This window comes from Fundulus heteroclitus, unplaced genomic scaffold (genome assembly GCF_011125445.2).
Source record: "Fundulus heteroclitus isolate FHET01 unplaced genomic scaffold, MU-UCD_Fhet_4.1 scaffold_120, whole genome shotgun sequence".
In the NCBI taxonomy this organism is placed as follows: Eukaryota; Metazoa; Chordata; class Actinopteri; order Cyprinodontiformes; family Fundulidae; genus Fundulus; species Fundulus heteroclitus.
In genome coordinates this window covers 87,538-111,116 of record NW_023396532.1, presented here as the reverse complement: position 1 = coordinate 111,116, position 23,579 = coordinate 87,538, and the positions used below count along the sequence as shown (strand labels likewise).

The 23,579-nt window shown below is 39.9% G+C and overlaps 1 protein-coding gene across 1 annotated transcript; it reads right to left on the bottom strand.

Annotated features, from left to right (window-relative positions):
- Positions 1–463: 463 nt before the first annotated feature.
- On the bottom strand, positions 464–23,579 carry LOC118558287. The gene is made up of 5 exons (XM_036128796.1): positions 23,381–23,579; positions 20,738–20,818; positions 11,783–11,976; positions 11,538–11,709; positions 464–636 (listed from the first exon to the last, which is right to left on the bottom strand). The coding sequence occupies exons 1-5, from the start codon at positions 23,577–23,579 to the stop codon at positions 464–466; spliced, it is 819 nt and encodes a 272-aa protein (XP_035984689.1).

Genomic DNA, 23,579 nt, shown 5'->3' with positions numbered 1-23,579 from the left:
TCTCTGAGCTCGTTCTCTCAGCTTATCTGGGCAGCTGATCTGAACATCTTTATCTAAATGTTTGAGACGAGTAAATTCGAACATCATTTTCTGAACCTCTCTGGGGAAGTTTTGTTCATATTCTCTCCAGACTCCGTCAGAGAAAATCTCTTTGAGGAACTCCTGGAATTTTCCATCCACAAATTGTCCTCCCAATGTGTATCCAGTATGGTTCAGTTTCTTCAAGGCTCCTCCTTCCAGGACTTCAAGAACAGTGATGCCAAAATAAGTTTGATCTTTTGACAAACAGGAAGAGAATAAAACAGAATAAAGCAGAAATCTCAGAAAACAACTTATTTCACATTCAAACTCACATCCAGCAAACATTAATCTAAAAGTTTACATCAATCCTCATTTATCTGGATTCTTAGTGTGAACAAAGATTTTAAAGCTAGTCTGTCAATAAACATTTAAATAACCGTGTTTAACATTTACCTGCACAGTCGACAACAAGGTACCGTTTCCTGTCTGGGTTTCTGGTCTCCAGCAGAACTTTGGTTTCTTCTGGTTCCTTCTTAAAGTGAACTGCCACCTGATCTTGGTTCTGGGTCTCCAGCAGAACTCTGGTTTCTTCTGGTTCTGGACCTCCTGCTGGATCTGTTCAAACACAGAAACCTCACTGAGCTGCAGGATGAAACATGTTCAGTGTTTTCAGCTTCAGGCTCAGCTGGAGGTTTTTAGGTCGGTTTATTTCTCACCATCTCTGTCACCAGAGTCTGTGATGCTGGAAAACTCTGGAGAAGTTTCCAGATCAGTGACTCTGAGTCAAAGCAGCTCCATCAGACCAACCTTAGAAGGTGAACTAATGCAGTAAAAATGGACAGGGAGAGTTTTTCTGTCTGAGTGACGCGTCTTTGACAGATATTGGAGGAAAAGATGCTGAAGGTGTCATGATTCAGTGTTAGAGGAGGTGATGCTACGTCTGATAATAAAGCCCTGAGGCCTGAGATGAGGCTCCATTTAAGAAATGTCATTTAACCAGAAACATTTAATTTCTCTGAAGTCATGAGACTCAGAGAGAGATTGGAGTTGATGAAGAAATAAAACTGAAATGTTTGCTGAAATGTAGAAGAATGAGACCTGAGTAATCATAAATAAAAACGGGAGAAATGTACAAAGAATGTAGTACAGAGGATTTTTTTAATATTTACAAAAATTGTTTCAATAATACATCTTGGAAGAATTGGAAAACGTTTCAGAAAATTACACATAAAAACCCATGATGTGATGACATCTCTCGTCTTTTGACGACTTCCCGACTAGTGCGTAAAAACAGAGAAAAAGACTCATTGTAATGTTCGTGTATTTGAATAAACTGAATAATAAAATGCTTTATCCAGATCTCCAGGAGTTAAATGTTGTCCTTTCAGCAGGTCTCAAACTGCTGCATCTCTGGTGACACCTTTTGCTCTTTGGTGTTTCCATCGTCTCCTGACTGATGCATCCTGGCAGAAAACTCTTTTCTCCTCTGAGACAGAGATCTAAGGAGTTCTTTAAGCTTTAAAAACCAAGCTGCAGATGTTTTCAGCTTCACCCAGGATGAAAAGTAGGAGATGAAACATCTGGCAGGGCTTTTCATCTTCTCAGCAGCAGCATTGACATTCACATCCTTTTTATTCCAGAACCATCAGCAGGAAGTGGATCGTTCCTCACATCCAGCTGAGGCCATTTGTCTTCAGACTCAAACAGGAACTCAGGACCGTTAATCCATCTGCTGAGCTCCAAGAAGTCCTCCGCTCTCATCCCTCCTGATGCCTCATCTGCTGGATGGTCTTCAGAGCTCACATCTCTCCTCTGGTCCGCTGGTGCAGCTTCTCTGATGATGGACGCTCTGCTAGCAGCAAAGCTATGAACCTCTTTGCTTCACTGCAGATGTATTTCAGGACGGAGGTGCTGTCAGTCCAGAAAACAGAGGTCTCAGGGTTCAGATGTAACTCTCCATGAAGCAGTTAGTCCATGAGAACAGAGAGGACAGCTGCAGTGAGCTCCAGACCAGGGATGGTCGTCTGCTTGGAGCAACTCTGGTCTTTCCCAGGAGGAATGTGAGGCCATCATGATGCTCAGTCTGTGATTTAAACAGGAAACTGTAGCTCACTGCTGACAGGATTCCCCTTCTTCTATGGAGCGCTCTGGAAGTGAGCTTCTGGATCTGAATGCATCACTTTGAGGGAATCACTGCAGTCCAAGAGCCGCTGCACTGGAAGCTCATCTCCATCCATCTCCAACTTTTCCTTTGCTCTGTTGTCTGAGATGTTTGCAGCGCTGCACGGCTGTTACTGAGCCGCCTGGAGAGCCTGAATCCTCCTTTACTGCAGAGAGCTTTAAAATCCTGAATAAATGTTACTGCTTCCTCTTCCTCAGAGGTTTTAAACCATCATCCAGAGAAAAATCCTGCTGGATCGTATCGACCACTTCAGCTGCAAACTGCTGGGATTTGTCTCCTGCTGGTTTTCTTCCTGCATAATCTGCAGAGCTCAGAGAGGACACGGCTCCAGACAGATGGACTTTATCAGATATTCTTTGGGAATCAGTGAAGTGTCGCCATTAGGCCACCAGAGGAAGTGAAGGAAGTTTCTCTGTTTCTCTGGAACATGGACCTGGTGAAACATCTACCAGAACTGCAATGGACTCTTGTCTAAAGCTAGAAGAAGTCCCACAGCTGAGATGGTCCGGTCCTTTAACAGCTGCTGGTTCAGAGAAATCCCTTTAAATGTTGCAGCTCAATCAGAAACAACCAGTTTATCTTTTCTGGGTGATAAACACCATGGTGGGGTAGATACCAGACTTTTCCTCCACCGTCCATTCAGGGATCATCAGGAACAGTTTCAGCAGATCCATCACAGATCAGGTCCTCCATTAATGAGATGTAATCCTTCTTGAAGCTCTTCTTCTCAAACTTTCTCTTCCAGCCTTGAAGACGTTGCTCTGCAGTCCAGAGGTTCACTGGTTAGATGCAGTTTTCAGCTTTAAAGGGGAAGTCAGTCCAATAATGTCCATCAGTTTATTGTTCTGGATTGTTCATAATATTCAGAAACTTGATTTCTTCTCTGAACGTTTCAATCTGCTCTTGTGATGTTTTTTCATTGAAGTCATGATGGTATTGTTCAGTCAACGTTGTTTCCAGATGTTCAGCAGAAATCCTGGTAGCAGTGGCAGCAGGGCAGCCTGTCTGGTTCCTCTCACTCTGAAGTGGACCATTGATGATCCGTCCAGCTCTGGTCCAGACTGCATCTGGGCCTTTGTCCTGACTCTTCATCAGCTCCACGGCTCCTTTACTTTAGGAGCTTCTCTGCCAATCAGCAAACCTCCATCAGCATCCATGTTGTGGAGCTGCAGGTACGGCCACTTGTCTCCATCCTCCAGTTGTGGAGCATTCCACCTTGAAACAGGAATTATTTATTGTGTCGTAACGTCTGGAGGTTCAATGAAACCATTTTTATCAAGTGCTGCTACTTGTAGACCAGAGATGATGTTTGTTCTCATAATGTCTTTATGTCCCGTTGTTCACAACTGAATTCTTGTTATTTTGTCTTTCAACAGCAGTTTTCTGGTCAAACTTTCTGGTCAATGTGTTTCTGCTGCCCGGGTCCAGAAATGCAGAAATCTGCTCAGTTGTCTTAGTTTCTGGACTCCTGACCTGGACAGCAATGATAGAAAGGACTGAGTGATCTTCATCATCATCATCATCATCCTGATATGGCTACAGCTTGGAGTCATTGTGGAGGTAGTACTCAGAGGATGCTGTGGACGTTTGGAGGACCATCCTGCAGCTTCCTGGTCAATGTGGACACTGAGATGTCCTCAGTGACGTCCAGAACCGTCCTAAAGACCTCTGCAGTCTCTGCTCATGTGTCCCAGTTTTAAACAACCAAAATACATTCATTTACCTTAAAGTTCACTTTATATCTGTGTTGATTCTCATTTAACTTAAAATATTACTTTAATATTACTTAGGAGTCAGTAGAAGCAGCTGTGGGTTTTGTAGAACTTTCTCTTATTTCCAGGTATTCATTCATTCTTCACTGCAGTAACATTTGTAATAAAACTTCTTCCTGTTTTCTTCTGCTTTGTAAAGCTGCTGTTAGTGTTTTTAGAGTTGGTCTGTTGTTGGTCCAGGACAATAATAAATGGATCAGATGCAACTTTAACTTGTTTTCAATGAAAGCAACAAGATCAGTGAATAACTCTCTGACCTCTTTTCTCCTGCAGGTCTCAGGCAACATTTCTCCATTTCTCATTTTATTTGGCAGCTTTAGGATGAAGTTCCTCATATTTGATGGTAAATCCAGTTCTTTCATCTGTGTCATTATGTTCTGTCAGATTTAAGCATCACTTTAAAAACAGGGAAAATGTTTGTAGTGATTTTTCCTAATTTTAATGACTGTCCAGTTGTTAATTTTATCCATATATTCATGTGTTGTTGTCATGTGTATTCTAATGAGTGCTCTTCAGTGACGTCATTAATGGGTGTGACTATAAATTGTGGACCATGCGCAATGTTGTTGTGTGAAGTAAATAAAGTGGTGGCGTGTGACGTGTCGCTCGTGGAAACAACTTGATGTAGTCGTGTGCTGTTATTCTCCGACTGTTCCCTTCCCTTATGATGACAGCGCCAACAGGTTATGGGCCCAGGAGGGAGATGGGAAGTCAATGGCAAAGATTGTGCTTTGATGGAGATGAAAGAAATTATGAGCTGTGGGAGGCAAAGTTTCTGGGACATCTCCGGCTGCATGGCTTGAAAGAAACAATACTGCGTAAGGTGGAGCCGAATGCAGACGCCGATGAAGATGACGACTCGGATAAAAACGAGGAAGCCTACGCCGAGCTGATCCAGTGTCTAGATGACAAGAGGTTATCTCTGGTTATGAGAGAGGCGGCAGATGACGGCAGGAGGGCGTTGCAGATCCTGCGAGACCATTATGCGGGCAAAGGAAAGCCGCGGGTAATTAGCCTCTACACAGAACTGACATCCCTCCAGAAAGCTGCCAGCGAGACTGTTACAGACTACATTATTCGGGCTGAAACTGCCATTACAGCGCTAAGAAATGCTGGAGAGACGCTGAGTGATGGGCTGTTGATAGCTATGACTTTGAAAGGTTTGCCTGAACCATTTAAGTCATTTGTTGTTCACATAACTCAAAGTGATGATGACAAATTAACTTTTGGTGACTTCAAAGTTAAGTTGTGAAATTATGAAAGCACCGAAAAGTTAAAAGTTAACATGGATGAAGATAATGTGATGACAGCCAGTGGATTCTCAAGCAAAGGGATGCAGAGACAAAAAGCAAACCCAGAGTTTACATGTTACAGCTGTGGCCAGACGGGACACAAAGTGCGACAATGTCCGACGAACTATAAAGGACAGAGACAATGGTGCAGTTTCTGTAAAAACTCCAGTCATAAAGAGAGTAATTGTCGAAGAAAGAAGAAAGAAAGTGTGAAACAGGCTATCGAAGGGGATGATCACTCATTTGTTTTCAAGATGAGCGACAGCCAGATCAGCGGCTTGAAACAAAGAGGACTGATGGTGGACACTGGTGCAACGTCTCACATAATTAATGACCTGAATAAGTTTAAAAAGTTTGATGATGCCTTCCGACCGGAGGAACACTTCGTGGAGCTTGCTGATGGGACGAGGACAAGTGGCGTGGCACAGAAGAGAGGCGATGCAGAGGTGTGGCTGCGAGACACCGAGGGTCGGAACGTGAAGGTGGCGATAACGAGGGCGCTGTTCATCCCCACCTACCCCCAGAGCATCTTCTCTGTTAAAGCAGCGACGGCAAAGGGAGCCTCGGTCAACTTTCAACAAGGACACGATCAACTCATCTGCAAGGATGGAACCAGGTTTGACATCAGCGTGTACAATAGACTGTATTTCCTTGATTTTCTCGATGAAAATGACTTTGCTGATAAAGAGGATGATAAAGTTTTGGGTTGCTATGACATTCAAGAGTGGCACAGGATTTTAGGTCACTGTAATTTTCAAGATGTATTAAAACTAGAAAATGTTGTGAAAGGTATGAAAATTAAAGGGAAGGTTGATAAAACTAAACTAGACTGTGAAACATGTATTAAAGGGAAATTTACCCAGAGTAGAAATAGACAAGCTGATGCAAAAGCTAAAACGGCCCTTGAGCTAGTGCACACAGATTTAGCTGGCCCTATTGAGCCTGTTGCAAAAGAAGGATTTAGGTATTCACTTGCATTTACTGACGATTTTTCAAGTGCAATATTTGTCTATTTTCTAAAAGCTAAAAGTGACACAGTCAGGGCTACTGAAAGATTTATTGCAGATGTAGCCCCCTATGGAAAAGTAAAGTGCATTAGATCAGATAACGGCACTGAGTTCATGTCAAGAGATTATCAGTCTTTATTGAGTAAAAATGCTATTCGACATGAGACATCTGCGCCGTATTCTCCCCATCAAAATGGGACGGCGGAAAGAAGCTGGAGAACCCTGTTTGAGATGGCCAGGTGTTTGCTGATTCACAGTAATTTGCCTAAAGAATTATGGACTTATGCTGTAATGACTTCTGCAGTTATACGCAACAGGTGTTTTAATAATCGTCTGGGGCAAACGCCGTATTACATGTTGACAGGAAAGAAACCTGATCTTTCTAAAATGAAGGAGTTTGGATCAGTGTGCTACTGTTACAAACAAAATAAGAAAAAGTTAGACCCAAGGTGTGACGAAGGATGATGGAGGATGAGTATTACAGAAAAACTGTTCCTGTTAAGTCAGAGTTAAAAGTAGAACAGCAGGTGTCAGAAGGAACAAAAGAGATGCGTGCTGAACCTTCAAGTGTGGGGAACACAAATATCAGGCAAGATGAAGAACATTGTCTACGACGCTCCAAAAGAGAGAAAAAAGTGCCTCTGTATTTAAAGGACTACGAATGTAAGGCAGATAGTGATGATTTTGCCACAGCAAATTTTAACAATGTTGATTATTGCTATCGTTTAGTGTGTAATATATCACAAAATTTTAAAGAGGCCCTGACTTCACCTGAGTCTGAGAAGTGGGTTGAAGCTATGAAGGAAGAGGTTGAATCCTTAAAAGAAAATAACACATTTACTCTGACAACGCTGCCAGAAGGTAAAAATGCAGTGGGGGGTAGATGGGTTTATACCATCAAGGAGAATGCAGATGGAGCTGAGACTTTTAAAGCCAGGTATGTGGCAAAAGGCTACAGCCAGGAAGCTGGTATAGATTATGGAGAGACATTTGCACCAACAGCTAGCATGACATCTATACGCAGCTTAATACAAATGGCAGCTCAGTATAATCTGAAATTACATCAGATGGATGTTAAAACAGCCTATCTACACGCTCCTATTGACTGTGAGGTGTATATAGAACAGCCTGAAGGTTTTATGGTTGACTCAGAATTTGGTGAAAAACTGTTTTTTAAACTTAACAAGTCGTTGTATGGTTTAAAACAATCAGGACGCAATTGGAACAAGATGCTATCTGATTATTTGTCTGGAAATGGTTTTGTACAAAATGAAGCAGATCACTTTGTGTATACAAAACATACAGCAAATAATAGAGTGATTCTAGTCATTTGGGTTGATGATCTTATTATAGCAACAAGTGAGGATTCTCTAATGGACAGTGTTAAAGACATGCTGAAAGCAAAGTTTAAGATGAGAGATATGGGGATGCTTAAACATTTTTTGGGCATAGATTTTACACAGACAGATGGAGAAATAAAAGTTAATCAAAAAAAGGCACATAAGTAAAATACTGGAGAAATTTGGTATGTCTGAATGTGGTACTAGATGCACTCCATGTGAACAGAAGTTAAACTTTGAAAGTGAAAGCGAACTTGTAGACCCAAGATTGTATCGTGAGCTTATAGGAAGCTTAATATATCTCATGATGTGCACAAGACCTGATATTAGTTGGGTTGTAAGTAAACTCTCACAATATTTGTCACAACCAAGGGAGTGTAACTTGGTAACAGCAAAACACGTGTTGAGATACTTGAAAGGGACAATAGACAAGAGTTTATGCTTTAAGAGGAGCGAGGAGAAACTTCAGCTCATTGCATACAGCGATGCAGACTGGGCGACTGATCAGAGTGACAGGAGAAGCGTTACAGGTTATTGTTTTAGCCTTAATAAAAATGGACCTGTTATCTCATGGAAGTCAAAGAAACAACAAACTGTGGCTCTGTCTACGTGCAAAGCGGAATATATGGCATTGGCAGCGACAACACAGGAAAGTTTGTATCTTGTACAGTTGTTGGGTGGAATGGACAAAGACTGCATGTATATGCCAGTTACAATATTTGAGGACAATCAAGGGGCAATAGCTTTGTCAAAGAACCCAGTATTTCGTCAGAGATGTAAACATGTTGATATCAAGTATCATTTTGTCAGATCTGCACTTTATGATGGAAAAATAAACATTGTGTACTGCTCAACAGCAGATATGGTTGCGGACGTTTTTACCAAACCAGCCACAAAGCTAAAACTGGGAAGATTTATGCATTATATGTTTGGAATGTAAAATAACTTGTTTTAAATGTTAAAAAAAAAAAAAAAAAGGAGAAAAAAAAATGTTTGAATGACGATTGTATAGTGCAAGAGCAAGTGGGGGTGTTGTCATGTGTATTCTAATGAGTGCTCTTCAGTGACGTCATTAATGGGTGTGACTATAAATTGTGGACCATGCGCAATGTTGTTGTGTGAAGTAAATAAAGTGGTGGCGTGTGACGTGTCGCTCGTGGAAACAACTTGATGTAGTCGTGTGCTGTTATTCTCCGACTGTTCCCTTCCCTTATGATGACAGCGCCAACATGTGTAATTCTGTATTAGTTTCCAAAATGTTCAGACAGAAAACTTTTAGCTCTGAGAAATCTCAGCTCTGATGGTGAATGCTGGCAGCTACAAGGTCTCTAGGCTGCCCCCTGGTGGATTGTTCTAGAAAGTGCAAACAGTCCAGTTGATGTTTTATCCTCCAGGTTCTCAGAGGCTCTGATTAATGATTTGTAGTGAAGAGGGTCTCCATCAACAACAGGATGTTTTCTGGAGGAAACACAGAGCTCTGATGTTGCTGAACCAACATGGCAGTGATGTCATTTAGCTTCTGCTTAATGTCAATAAAGCTGTTTATGATCATTTCTATTTCTGGCTGCAGCTGCATACTGAGTTTGGACTTTACTGAACATTTATTTGGGCTCAGACACTTTGTGGGATGTCAGGCTTTGAGTTTCTGGCTTTTGTTTTAGCTGGACAGCTGTTGATCAAAGGTGGTTTAAGGAACATTAACATTTTATTTAGCTTCAGGACAAACATGTCGGCACATTAATTGAGTTTTAGCGCTAATCATGGCTAAAACCAAGCTTTGGTAGGCGGGCACTAGGTGTCGCTTTGACCAATCAGCTCAGGACCTTCTGCTGAATGTTCCTTCTTTCCCTGAATGGATCTGATGGATCAGAACCAGCAGGTCCAGATTAATGTGCAGAACATGGAGAGCTACACTTTATCAATCTGGGTTGCCAGGTCAGCTATGATCAGGGATTGGTCCATGAAGGGACAAAGCAAAATGCAGAGCAATGGTCACAGATCTGTCAGAGCACCTTCCATTTCCAGATCAGAGACTACAAAGAGAGAAGCAACCAGGAAGGTTTGTTACAGATTTACTGAAAAGTGACACAGCAGATAAATGTTGATTCAGGGAAGCAGAATGCAAAGGGTGTCAGAAGAAAGGACACGTTGGAAAAGCTTGTTGTTCCCGACCAGAGAGGCAACAAGACAAGCCAGCAGACTGGACCAGACATCTAGAGCCTCATCAGAAGTGGTTCCAGTCCAGAAAGAGGACAACGATGGATCACAGGGGATGGACACAAGGACACATGAACATGTTCAGGACATCCACCGTCCTCCAGAGAAGCTGACAGCTCTACGTGTCAAGATGAAAGAAGGGAAGTTCTGCAAAGAAAAACTCTGTTCCAGAATTTGTGAATCAGAACCAAACATTAACTTTAGTGTTGAACTGTTCACTGGAAAAACTGGAAAAGCAAACATTTGTCCTGAATGTGGAGCAGAAACTGATAAACCTTGTTCTGTGAATGTAAGGGTTAATGGGAAGCAGCTGAAAATGGAAGCAGGAGCTGCTGTCTCTGTGGAATCTGAGAGACCGTACAAGAGTAAATTTAAAAAGCTGAACCTGTGAACTAAAACCTTAGAGCCAACAGTCACTGAGGCTGAAAGGTGAACTTACTGTGACTGTGCTGCAGAGGCACTAATCTCACACTGAACCTGCTGCTAGTAGAAGGAAATGGTCCAGCCTTCCTGGAAGGGACTGGATAAAAACAGCTGAAGCTGGATTGGTCTCCTGTAAACGGAGGAACTACTGAGAGTTTAGAGGAGTTATGGAACAGATACTCAGAGGTATGTGAGCTCTAGGTAAGGTCACTGGTTTTAAAGCAGAGCTACAAGTGATACCAGGGACCATTACCTAGTTTATAAACCCGGTTCTGTCCCTTATGCCCTTCAGGAAGCTGCTGAAACTCAGTTAATCCAGATGGAAGCAGATGGAGTTATAACTCCTGTTGGTCACAGTGAACGGGCGACACCCACACTGAACATTGCTGAAGTGGATCAGTCAGGATCTGTGGGGATTATAAAGAGTCAATCAACCCTCTGCTTGAAGTGGATCAGGATCCTATTCCCGAACCACAGATTTATTTACAACCAGCTGGAGGTGAGAACTTCACAAAGTTGGATCTATGACAGGCAGATCAGCAGGTAGAGCTGAACACTACATGGATATTAACACACAGAAGGTTGTTCAGTAAACTGACTTCCTGATGGAGTTACAAGAGCTGCTGCCATGTTTCAGGAGTTGATGGACCAGGTTCTTCAGGGTTTAGATGGTGTTCTCTGTTATCTGGATGATAAACTGATCACAGGACGTGACGCCAAAAGCCACATGAGAAACCTGGAAGAGGCGTTAGAGGTTAAAGAAGCTCAACCTGAGGGTTAAAGCAGGAAAATGTGCGTTCTTCCAGCCTAGTGTCTCATAGCTGGACATGTTACTGATGCAGAGGGAATTCACCCAATGACAGAGAAATGAAGCCATAGCTGAAGCAGCTGGACCTACAACTATCACAGAAAATATTCTGCAAACAAAAGTGGAACAAAATTCCTCCTCAGAGATTTAAAAGATTTATTCCCAGAAAATAAAAAAGGTTTTTGAGTCGAGATTATTATTAGATTTAGGAGGAAATTAACTTTTTACACACATATTGGTTTGGATATCTTTATATTATTTAAATGATATGTTGACTTATTATCTGTATTTATTCAGTTTATCGATCATAAATTGATTGATGCTCTGAAACATTTAGAACAAAAATGTAACAAAAACTTAAATATTAACAGAAGTTATCAGCATCAACAAGATCAAACAGATCATTAATAATTCAGACCAAAGCTTGTTTTATGGTGAATGTTTGTATGACAGACTTTATAGATCCAGACAGTACCGTTACAGCTGGTACCAGCGTCTGCTGGTTCTGGAGGTTGATCCTGGGAGGTTCTGCTGTGGTTCTGTGTGATGAAGCCATCAGGTGGAGGCTTCAAACACCAGGCCAAAGCTGCTGCTGATTCCAGAGCAAACACCAGTTTGTCTTTAGTGTCTTCTCCTACAAGACCTGCCTGAAGGAGAAATAAAATGTCTGATTCTTCTGAACATTTCAGAGCTGCTGGACTCTTAAAATCATGATGTTACCAGAACAGCAGCTTCTGTCATGATCCGTTTAGTAATATCCTTCAAGCTGTGAGGAACAGTCAGCACCCAGGTGAAGTCAGAGGCTGAGATTTCTCCTCCTGCTGGATGGTGTTTGATGGTTTTCAGAGCATCGTCCTTCAGGAACCTCAGAACTTCTGTGAAAAGCTCCAGGAGCCTCATATAGTTGTTGTTGGCTGCATAAATACCACTATACCAGCAGTCCTGTGAATAGATTCAGTTTGTTAGTTTGTATCCATTAACAGGTCAGTTTGTCAGATTACTGATGGTAAACTACTGCAGTCTTAAAGCCGGTACAAACAGAAACTGTTATTTTGTTCCTTCAGGTTTTTCTGCCTGAAGAACAGATTTAAAAACAAACAAACAGATTTTACTGGTTTGAAAAACTGATCAGAGCGGATTCTCTGTTTTTATCTTTGATTTAAAACACAAAACTAATGTGTTGTAGATGGCTTTATGGTTCTATTTTAAGTCACATTTATCTATTTATCACATTTATAAAGGAAGTATCTGCTTTCCCACAATGTTGTAAACAGGATAAAATAAACAACAGCAAAGAAGTGGGTCTTCAGCAGAGATTGTAAATTTTCCAGGTCTCAGCTCCTCTGATATGGAGAGAAGATCATTCCATAATTTAGATGCAGGGACCAAGAATAATGCAAAAGGATAAAGGTCATTTAAACACTGGTTCCTAGTTCATTAATGTGTCTGTTTAGATACCAGAGAAAGTCCTGATTTAATTAAATCAATTATAAAACTAAGATTAAATCTAGAGGTTTCCTTCTGTGGAGCAAATGGAGGCAACCAGCTTCTTCATGCCTGAAATAACCAGACAGGAAAGATGAAAAATAATAAAATCTAGAAGCAGTGAGCAAACATTCAGACCTCCTCTTGGTTGTCATGTAGAGGCTGGGACTTCCAGCAGCAGCTGAGATGTTGACCTCAGTCCTCTGACCAGAACATGATGTTGACATAAATCTCTGAGTTATTCTAACCTGACAACAGCCAGCTGCATGTATCGCTCCGCCTAGCTCCACTCACATACATCTGGGACATCGCTCATTCAAAGTGATTTCCCCAACCAAATTTATGGTCTGGCCAATCAGGACGCAGGGCGGGTGTTTCATGGATGTGACGTAGTGGAGAAGTGACCGTGAGATTCCAACAACAATGGCGGCTCGCATCGAGGAAGCAAGCGTTAGCATTGATGCTGCTATTTCTTCCGTGTTGTCCAATCTATCTGATATTGTATCATTAAAAGAACATCTGAGAACGGCTCTGAAGGCTTTTGTTGGTGGAAACGACCGGATTTGGCAAGTTTTGTTTTCCGGGGCGCGTCCGCGGACGCACAGCGCGGACGCGCCCCGGAGCGGTTAGTGGTTAGCGCGAACCATATAAGGAGGCCTTTAGTCCTCAACGCAGTCGGCCCGGGATCGACTCCGACCCGCGGCGCTTTGCCGCCTGTCTTCCCCCCTCTTCCTGTCAGCTCACTGTCAATAAAATGCGTGCCACTAGAGCCGCAAACACATAAAAAAAAAATAAAAATAAAAAGTTTTATTTTTTTCTGCGTCGGTCTCATCAGCGTCACGGGTTAGCTTCGGTGTGAGTGGTTGAAATAGCACGTCGATAAAGATGACAGACAAGTGGCTTATCCAATCATATGCAAGAATTTTTGATAAGGCCCAGCCTTCAGTAAAGGCAATTCCTATCACGGTGTCCCAGATGTATGTGAGTGGAGCTAGGCGGAGCGAGACATACAGCTGGCTGTTGTCAGGTTAGAGTTATTCTGCTTCTGGAAAACATTTGTTGCCTTATTTCCCAGCAGTGACCAAAGGACAATATTAATCTGCTTTATCCCTTTAACAATCCTGGGAAACCTGGAAAGACCTCCCCAGACCATGACCTTTGACCTGTGAAAGTAAGGCCCCAGTAAAAGTGAAACTACCTGGTAAATTAGTATCGACAGGTGAGCAACAGAAAAGGAGCTGTAGTCAGTTAGATGGCAGAGATGTGAAGGAAACGTGGAGGATTGATCATTTCTGACCTGATCTGGAGAGTTTATCAGCAGCCAGACCTTAATAGCTGCTCAGCGTCACCAGGATGCTTCAATGAGGAAATTATATTCCTCCACAAAGTTGTTACTGATGCCTGAGCTTTGCTCTTGGAGTTGTTCTCTAAACTGAACTGAATATAAATCAGACTGATGGATAGAAATCCTCCCTGAGTTATTAAAATTACTTTGTTTTAGTTCTCATGTTCATGAACATGAGGTCAGTCAGCAGAGATGAAACATCAACAACAATAAGTTGTTTTTAATATTTTTGTGTCTGTAGACAAATGGAAACATTTTAGGAAAGTTAACAAAAGTGTAAAAACTGCAGCAGCTAAACAGGATCAGTCCTCGTCCAGAAGCTCAGATGATCAAAACTGTTTAAAATCCTCATTTAGTCACGATACCAGACCGTCGCCTGTCTCTCAATAAATAGATAAGATTCAGTTTTAGTGATGAATTCATCAGATATTTATTATACGGATGTGAAGATTAAAATTAATTTATCAAGCTTGGCGCCTCAGTGTCTCTGAGTTGGATACAGATGTTTGTTGTTGAATGTTTTACATTTTATTAAATATTACATGATTTATAAGTTGCTGTAGAAACTGGATTTTCATATAAGAATTTGATAATAAACAGTTTTAGGTTTAACTGTTGATTTTGTAATATTGTTAGATATTAATGATTTCCATTATAATTCACACATTTAATGTTAATGACATCACTGTATAAACCATTTCCTGTAGTTCTCATTGCTGCAGATTTCATTAAAAATAACCTCAGCTTGTTGTTTTTCAGGCCAAATGTTCCTCCTCAGTATAAAAGGTTTTGTTGTGGTAATAATATAAATCTCTACCAAGCTGACTTCACTGCCTGTTCTACCCGATACAGGGAGGCTGACCTCCTCCTCCTCCTCCTCCTCTTCCTCCTCCTCCTCCTCAGCTAGGGTAGGGGTGGGCAAACTTTTTGACACGTGGGCCACAGTGGGTTCTTAAATCTGACAGAGGGGCGGGGCCAGGAGCAGATGTATGAAGTATTTGTGTAAACTACTAAAAATGACATGTAAAGCCATTGCATAAAGGTTTTGCCTTTAACAGATAGTAAAGCATAAATATCCAAGGCTTATTGTACAAATTATTTTCCAAATGTGTTTTTTTTCCACATCATAGTGAAATCACGTTCACTTTCAGCAGGAACAGTGCTGCTGGTCTCCCTTTTTACCAGTGCATCAAAGTCTGGAGTTAGTTTTGTTGTGGTAAATCTCAGGATAGAGCTCAGATGTTGGTCTGTTAACTTGATCTGTGATGGACTTTGTTGAAGTTCATGATGCTGAACGTCTGCTCTCACATGTAGGCTGAGCCAAACAGCATCTTCTGTGTCGTCCTCCACAGGTTTGGAAACGTGGCTTCATTAAGTGAAGCATAAAAGTCCTTCAGTTTCAGAGAGTTGAACTTTAAATGGAGTCAGACTGAAGATCTCTGAGTTCCTGCTGCTTCAGGATCTTGTGATGATGGACAGGACACCAGCTGAGGTGACATTTTCTTTAAAACCAGAGAACTGATGGCAGAATGCTCTGTAGGTCGCTCAGTAATTTGATGTATTTTTTCATGTTTTGGGCAGCCTCTGTTTACAAGGCTAATGTGGGAAAATGAGAGAAAGATTTATTTGAAATTTGTTCAGAGAATAAAGTAAATTTGGATTTAAAGGATTTCATGTGTTTACATGTTGTGAACAAACTGATCTTTAACCTCCAAGCTGTTCAACTGTGGATAACTTTTGTTTATCTTGTAATTTTATTTTTCTATATAGCTCTTAAAATTGTTTTTAATTCTGCTGTTATGTACTTTTTAGTTTTAATCTCTTTTTATCCTGGTATTATACATTTTTATATTTTATGTATTTTGTCTCAGCATCTTTTTGTTTGTATTTTAGCTTGTAAAGCCCTTTGTTCACCATATGAACTGTTGAAAAGTGCTCTATAAATAAAAATTGATTGATTTCCCTGTAGCTTTAAGTTCAGCTCATTCATGTGTGAAAATATGTCCTCAGCAAATCAAAGTCACAAAGTCAGTTCTTGTCCCTCAGCTCAGGAAATTCATCAGATTTCCTCATTAACTCCAAAAATGTCCAGATCTCGTCTCTCAGCTCCAACACTCTTAGGAACATTTTGTCCAGACCTAACCAGCCGACACCAGAGCGGTAAATCAGGTCCTGATGATCGGCTTCAGTTTCCTCCAGAAACGTAATAAACTGATGATGCTGAAGTTCCTTTGCTGTATGAAGTTAATTCGTTTTATAACTGGATTAACGACATGATTAAACTGGAATATTTGCTCACAGGTACACAGAGATTCCTGATGGATGAAGCAGCTTCATTCTCTCCAGCAGACAACCGGTGATATAAATCCTCTCCCTGTTTGTCCTTTCAGGGACTCCATGGTCAGAAACTCTGTTATCTAAAAACTGTCATTAATCCTCTGATAAAAACCAGGAGCTGATCAGTGTCTTTATATCGTTACTTTCATCCAGGGCCAGTGAATATAACTTAAAGGCCTTTTTGTTTAACTTGCTGCTATATCTTCATCAATCAGTTCCACGATGAGAGTCTCTGTCCTTCGTGATAAACTGATTTGATCAAACTTGTCTTTGCTCTCAGGACACAAGACACCTGCTGTCTCAACCATTCTTTAAAAACTCTCCTTCAGAGAAAGCCTTGCTAGCCTTTGCTAGTTTGAATGGCAGCTAAAAACTTTCCTTGGTGCTTCAGTCTTGGATCGTAGTTTGTCGATGAAAAAAGTTTTGCTGACTTTGTAAATCAGCCTCCAGCCTCTGAGCAGCAGCCTCCCTTCTTACTGACTGTCTGCTAGCATAGCTGCTGGTAGCAAAGAGCTGAAACTGTAGTCTCTGAAAACTGTGACCGTTTCTATGCATATCAAACATTCAGCGAGGATCAGACTTTAGGAAAAATATCTCTCTTCTTCTTCTTTTTTTTGCTTTTTATTGGTGGATGGCAACCAACTTAAGGTTCATTTACCGCCACCCACCAGACTGGAGTTTGGTCTTCACTGATCTCAGAGGGAAATTAATAATACAAACCTCAATGGTATGATCGAATGTGCAAATTTACATCCATACATACAGTACTTATACATATATATATACATATACATATATATATATATATATATATATATACATATATATATATATATATATATATATATATATATATATATATATATATATATATATATATATATGTGTGTGTGTGTGTGTGTGTGTGTGTATACATACTTTAAATACGATTAAATAACCCAGTGTTTTTCAAAAATTAAATTAATTGATTTCCAAAAGAATTTGATTTATTTCCTAAAAGATTTCTCATAGAAAATCCTATTTTTTCTCTATTTAGTACCGACTTTAAGTGCTGACGTTCCTCTGAATACTTATTACATTCTAATAAGACATGTTCCACTGTTTCCATCTGATTACAATAATTATAAGTCCCTGTTTCATGTTTCCCTATTCTGAAAAGAGATCTATTATGTCCAGTATGAACAATTCTAAGTCAAGATACGACTACCTCTTCTTTCTGCCTTCCATTCATACAACTTTTACCCCCCACAGTCTTTTGAATTTTATATAAATCTCTACCAAGTCATGATTATCCCATTGTTCCTGCCAAACCTTACAGATTTAATATGGAATAATACATTTCTCACTTTTGCTTAAAGGAACATTTAAGTTAATATCTGATTTCAGGGCCTGTTTAGCTAATATATCTACTTCTTCATTTCCTTCTATACCTACATGAGCAGGTCATTAAACTCTCAGCACTCACTTTCCACTTTTCTTTTCTTACTCCACTCATTTTAACAGAAGAGTTCAAAGGGCAAAGCGTGTGAAGAAGTGTTAATAAAGGCCAAAGTGGTTGGAGTCTGCCACCTACTGGAAATCAATGCATGGATGTACCAAAACTTTCTTCAATTGAAGAAAAACAAAATAGAAGTAATAATATTTGGACCAATAGAGGAGAAATCAAAAGTTAGCACACAGCTTCAGCTGCTTCAGCTAGAAACCACTGATCAGGGGGTGCGCATGTGGCGCAGCAGGTAGCGCGACCCATATACAGAGGCCTTAGTCCTCAACGCGGTCAACCCGGGTTCGAATCCGACCCGCGGTCCTTTGCCAAATGTCTCTACCCCCTTTCCTGTCAGCCTACTTTCGGAAAAAGCAAGCCACTAGAGCTGCAAAAAACCCCCCCCCCCCCCCCAAAAAAAAAAGAAAACACTGATCAGGCCCAAAATCTGGGTGTAGTGATGGACTCAGACCTCAACCTCCAAAAGCACCTAAAGACAATTACAAGGTTGGCTTTCTATCACCTGAGGGACATTTCTAGGGTTAAAGGACTGATGTCTCAGCAGGATCTGGAAAAACTAATCCATGCGTTTATCTTTAGTAGAATTGATTACTGCAACAGTATTTTCACAGGTCTACCTAAAAAGTGGGTCAGGCAGCTGATCTAGAACGCTGCTACCCGCGTCCTCACTAATACTAAGAAAGTAGAGCACATCACCCCAGTTCTAAAGTCCTTACACTGGCTCCCTGTATCTCAGAGAATAGACTTTAAAATACTTCTGTTAGTCTATAAATCCCTAAATGGCTTAGCACCTAAATACATCACAGACTTGTTATCAGTGTATCAACCCTCCAGACCACTCAGGTCTTCTGGCTCCAGCCTGCTCTGCAGAACCAGAACCAGAACCAAACATGGAGAAGCAGCATTTAGTTCCTATGTTCCCCTTTTCTGGAACAAAATTCCAGGAAACTGTAAAAGCCTGAATTCTTTTAAATGAAGAATAAAAACATTTTTTTTAGGATTGCCTTCGGCTGTTCTAGTTAAACTGATTACATCATTAGTTCAACTTTGTAGTCCAAATGGTTTTAATATTTGCTTTTAGTTTATATTCTATTTTGTTCCTACATTTTATTCCTACTTGCTTTTATTCTGTTTTATTTTCTTATATTTTAATCATGTAAAGCACTTTTCATTGTCTCTGTACTGAATTGTGCTATATAAATAAATTTGCCTTGCCTTACCCAATATGTGGGCATTGTAGGAAAAATGCTAAATGAATGAAATCTGATAACATTTTTAACTAGACAAGTTCGGTGGCCCAGATTAAAAATCTTGAGGGGCCGCATAAGGCCTGCGGGCCGTTGTGTGTCCATGCCTGGGGGGAGGAGGGGGAAGGCTGTTTGCTGGATGGTGTGATTGAAGAATATCAATTATGTAGAAATCCGTCCTCTTACTCCCTTATCCCTCATGGGTTCACAAGGGATGCTGGTGCCTATCTCCACCATTTCAGTGGGCGAGAGGCGGATATTATGTAGAAAGATAAACTGTTTTCTGATCTGACTGTTTTTAATCAAAGCAACAAAGCTGACTGCCTCTGAGCTCCTTTGGTTTTCACTGCTGACGTTCACACAGCCTCATCAGAGCACAACAGATTATATTAATCCCCCAAAACCTAACTTCTTTAATTTATTGTTAATTTGTAATGATCTTTTTCATCTGTTAATGGATCTATTCTAATGTTCCACATGTAGTTTATCTATGGAGAGAAGTTGTGTTTATAAATAAGTTTAATATCTCTGAGGCTTGCTTGTGAACACTGGAGAAATAACTGGGAGGTTTTAAAAAGTTAAATTGCAATTTGTAAAAATTACAGCTTTTGTATTTTAAGTCAAAATTAGGGTTATAATTACAGTTTTAGTAAATTAATCTCTCCTCAGAGTGAGATTTGTAGTCTGCTGACAGCAGGTAATCTGTTTTTAATGAGGTGGATCCAGTGGACTAATGAGGAGCTGCACAAAACATTATTACAACATTTATGAGATCATGAGTTTCTTCATGAGTTTCTTCATGAGTTTCTTCACGAGTTTCTTCCATGTTTCTGCAGCTTTGTCCACAGCCTGGAGCTCCAGGAATAATAATAATAATCCCTCCAGGAAACATTTCTCCTGGTGATGTTATCTCCACTCCATGTGAACCATGTAGGCGTCGTAGCGCTCTGACACGGTTCCAGTCTGACATGATCTGGACCATCAGCGGTTCCTTTAATACTTGGACACGGGTCAACATGTGAGACTCACTCAGTTTATTATAACAACTGATTCAAAGTTTTCTGTCTAAGGAAATCCAGCTGATTGCACTGAGTTTTTAACTTTGCAGCAATCCCTCATTATGAGCGTGAAAATGGTAAAAATAAAAAGGAGAACATTTAAAAAGTTCTTACTAATAAAAACTTGAACTGAGAAGACAGACTTTGTATAAATTCTAAAAATAATTTATTCTAAATCTGTTGAGGGGGATGAATAATTTAATAAAAACTATTAAGATAAATTTAATAAAGCCATTGTACAAAAACTACAAGTTCAGAAACGGTTAGAATAGATCCTGAAATGAAATAGATGTTAATTTAATTTGTTTTATTGGGACCCAGAGAGTTAAAACCTGTTTTTCTGACTGTAGGAAATCTGTGAAGGGTCAGAGTTCAGATTTAAACCCTCAGATAATTCAGAAAGTGACACAGTTTCTAAATGAGAAGACAGGTCTGGACATAGAGGACACAGCAGGATCCAAGGCAGAAGAAGCTCTGGCTGCAGATCTTTAATGTTACTTACTATGTTCAGGATAAACATCTTGAAGTCTTCAAAGAAATAATGTTTCTCAGCTTCTTCTTGTCTCATGTTGCTGTACGCTGTTTTAGCTTCATAACCAAACTTCAGGAATCGTTCATGTTCATCAAACAGGAGGCAGGTTGGAGTCTTTGGGGAGTCCAGTCCAAGTTCTTTACCCCATCTCTTTAACTGGGTCTCACCTCCTTCCTCTCTGGGTTTTAGATTGAAGGCGTAGCCGCTGTATCCTGAACCAAAGTCTATAGCCATGATCGGAGAGTCAGCTTCATGTGGTTGGAAAGAGAAGAAGGTTAGAGTCTGAGAAAAGAGACATTAGATGCTTTTTTTCCACAATTTAACATTGAAATAAAACCACAAAGAGAAATACACATTTAATACATTTGTTCACATTTCTAATTTTAATTCTAAAATTGAAAATCTAAACTGAAACGTTCAGGTTCAGTAATTTAATCTCTAATTTTCCACAGATTATCCTGGTCCTCCTGCCCTGTGATGGACTGGTGACCTGTCCAGGCTGTAGCCCACCTCTCACCCAATGGTTATAGACATAGACATAATATAAGAGTAGACCCCGCATTGACTGTCGCTGCGCAGGAATTACGGCAGCCATCTTGGGGCGGTCGACTTGCTACCCTAACCTGCTGATTCAAGCTGAACACACTAATGATGCCTCAGCACTGTGCGGCTCATTTTTGTTTAAATCGAGGGACTATTTACGTCAGGGCTCGAGGAATAACTTTTCACAAGTAAGATGAACAGATATCGTTTATATTTTTGATTAGAATGTGATTTTTATTAGGCAGAGAGATACAGGTCTACACGTCCAAGTCTTTGTGACTTAGTCTCTCCAAAACCGCATCTGCTCCGTGAAGGCATCAGAGCTTTGTTAGACATTAGTGAATAAACAGCTTGTATGTATATATATATATATATATATATATATATATATATATATATATATATATATATATATATATATATATATATATATATATATATATATATATATATAGAGAGAGAGAGAGAGAGAGAGAGAGAGAGAGGGAGAGAGAGAGAGAGAGAGAGAGAGAGAGAGAGTTCATTTGCAAAAACAGATAACTCCGTTTTTATAAATTAAAAAAAACATACTTTTTATTATTTAGTTAAGGTGATACCAGTCAAACTAACCTACCTGATGAATTTGATCAGGTAAGAGCGACATAACAAAATAATGGCATCTCAAAAATACACCTTCATTAAAAGGACCCCCCCTACACCCTACACACACACACACACACACACACACACTTCCATTTTAGTTTATTTGGCTAAAAACGGAGTTATCTGTTTTTGCAAATGAACTCTTCATATATACAGTGAACCCTCGCTAGATCGCGGTTCCTCTTTCACGGTCTCGCTGTTTCACGGATTTGCATTGATGAGCCGTTCATTACAGTTCTCAAACATAATCGATGGTGGCATGTCGGTTTATTCCAAAAATGAGAATCTTCACCAGCATGTCAGTTTATAAGATTCTTTTTGCCCAGAAGAACAACAACTACCGATAACTATGTTTTTCTCCCTAAAACACACACCTGCACCGGCTTTAGAAGAAAAAAAGGCTACAGAGCGGAGTCGGGATGCAGCGGCTCAGTGAGAAGAGCAGTGAAATACATGTGATTCGCTATTTGTCCTACTGTACTTTGTATTTTTTTCATAATCATTTTTCATTTTCTCCCGTTCTCATACAATGACTCGGGTCGCGGTGGAGCGGTGCTGATCTCCACAATTTGAAGCATTCAGTTCGTATTGATGATCAAATTAGTATTTTACAGCACAGTAGTTATTTGTAGAAAAAACAAAAAACGTTTATACAGTACTTTTATTTGTTAAACAAATACTTGGGCCTGTAAAAAGGTTTTGTTCTTTGGTTTCAATGTACTATGGAGTATTTCATTGTATAAAAATTGTAAAGAAAATAAAGGTTACTACTTCACGGATTTCGCCTACCACGGGTTCTTTTTGGAACGTATATATATGTATGTATATATGTATGTATATATATATATATATATATATATATATATATATATATATATATATATATATATATATATATATATATATATATATATATAGATAGATAGATAGATATGTATATATATATATATATATATATATGTGTATGTTTTTGTATATAGTAATAACAAAAAATTATTAAAGTGTATGAGTGGCTGTGTTTTGCAGCATACATAAATTCTGTCAGAATATTAAATTACTTTTAACCACACTAAGAACATTTAACTGCAATGAACCATTTGTTATAATAGCTATAGCTTTAAAGTTTTCATAAAAAAAAGAACGTGAAAATTAGTTCAATAATCAGCAAGTATAGTTGACTTAAATTGATTCTGCACCTGGTTAACACATTACACTGAGCTGAGTTCTCGACCGCCCCAAGATGGCGCCCCTAAATCTCGTCCGCGCCTATAGGCGAGAGCGGTCGATGCGGGGTCTACTCTTTATTTATGTCTATGGTTATAGACACCAGCCCCTCCAGGCCATCCTGGATGGAGAACTGGGTATGGAGGAAAGGATGGATACTGGTACTCCTGAGTATTTAATGATTTTATATAAAACCCAGGAAATATCTTTTGTTTCATAGCATCAATAATGAATCATGTTTCTATTCGTTATTACATCAGTTTCTTTAGAATAAAGATTATATTTCTGTAACATTTATCCTTGATCTAACCTTCATATTAATGATTCAGAACAAACACCATCTCCTCTAGTTTTATTCATATTATCATGAATGAAACGTGATCTATAGTTACAGCACTGACCTTTGACCTTGAGCAGCACTTGTTTCTTAGCCAGGATTTTTCCTGACCTGTAGACGGTGCAGCTGTAGGTTCCTGAGTCTCTGTCTGTGGGGTTCCTCAGAGTCAGACTGAAGTCTCCAGATTTATATTTTTTCTTCATCTCTGTTCTGTTTATAAACTGCTTGTGTTGATCGTCTTTGTAGCGATTACTGTCGACCAT

Excerpts from the sequence above, each read along its gene's own strand:
- LOC118558287 (XM_036128796.1), bottom strand. The coding sequence starts at position 23,579 with ATGGTCGACAGTAATCGCTACAAAGACGATCAACACAAGCAGTTTATA. Across the intron at positions 20,819-23,380 it reads AGTGCTGCTCAAGGTCAAAG|CTGACTCTCCGATCATGGCT; the intron begins GTCAGTGCTGTA and ends AACCACATGAAG. Across the intron at positions 637-11,537 it reads CGCTGGTACCAGCTGTAACG|ATCCAGCAGGAGGTCCAGAA; the intron begins GTACTGTCTGGA and ends GTGTTTGAACAG.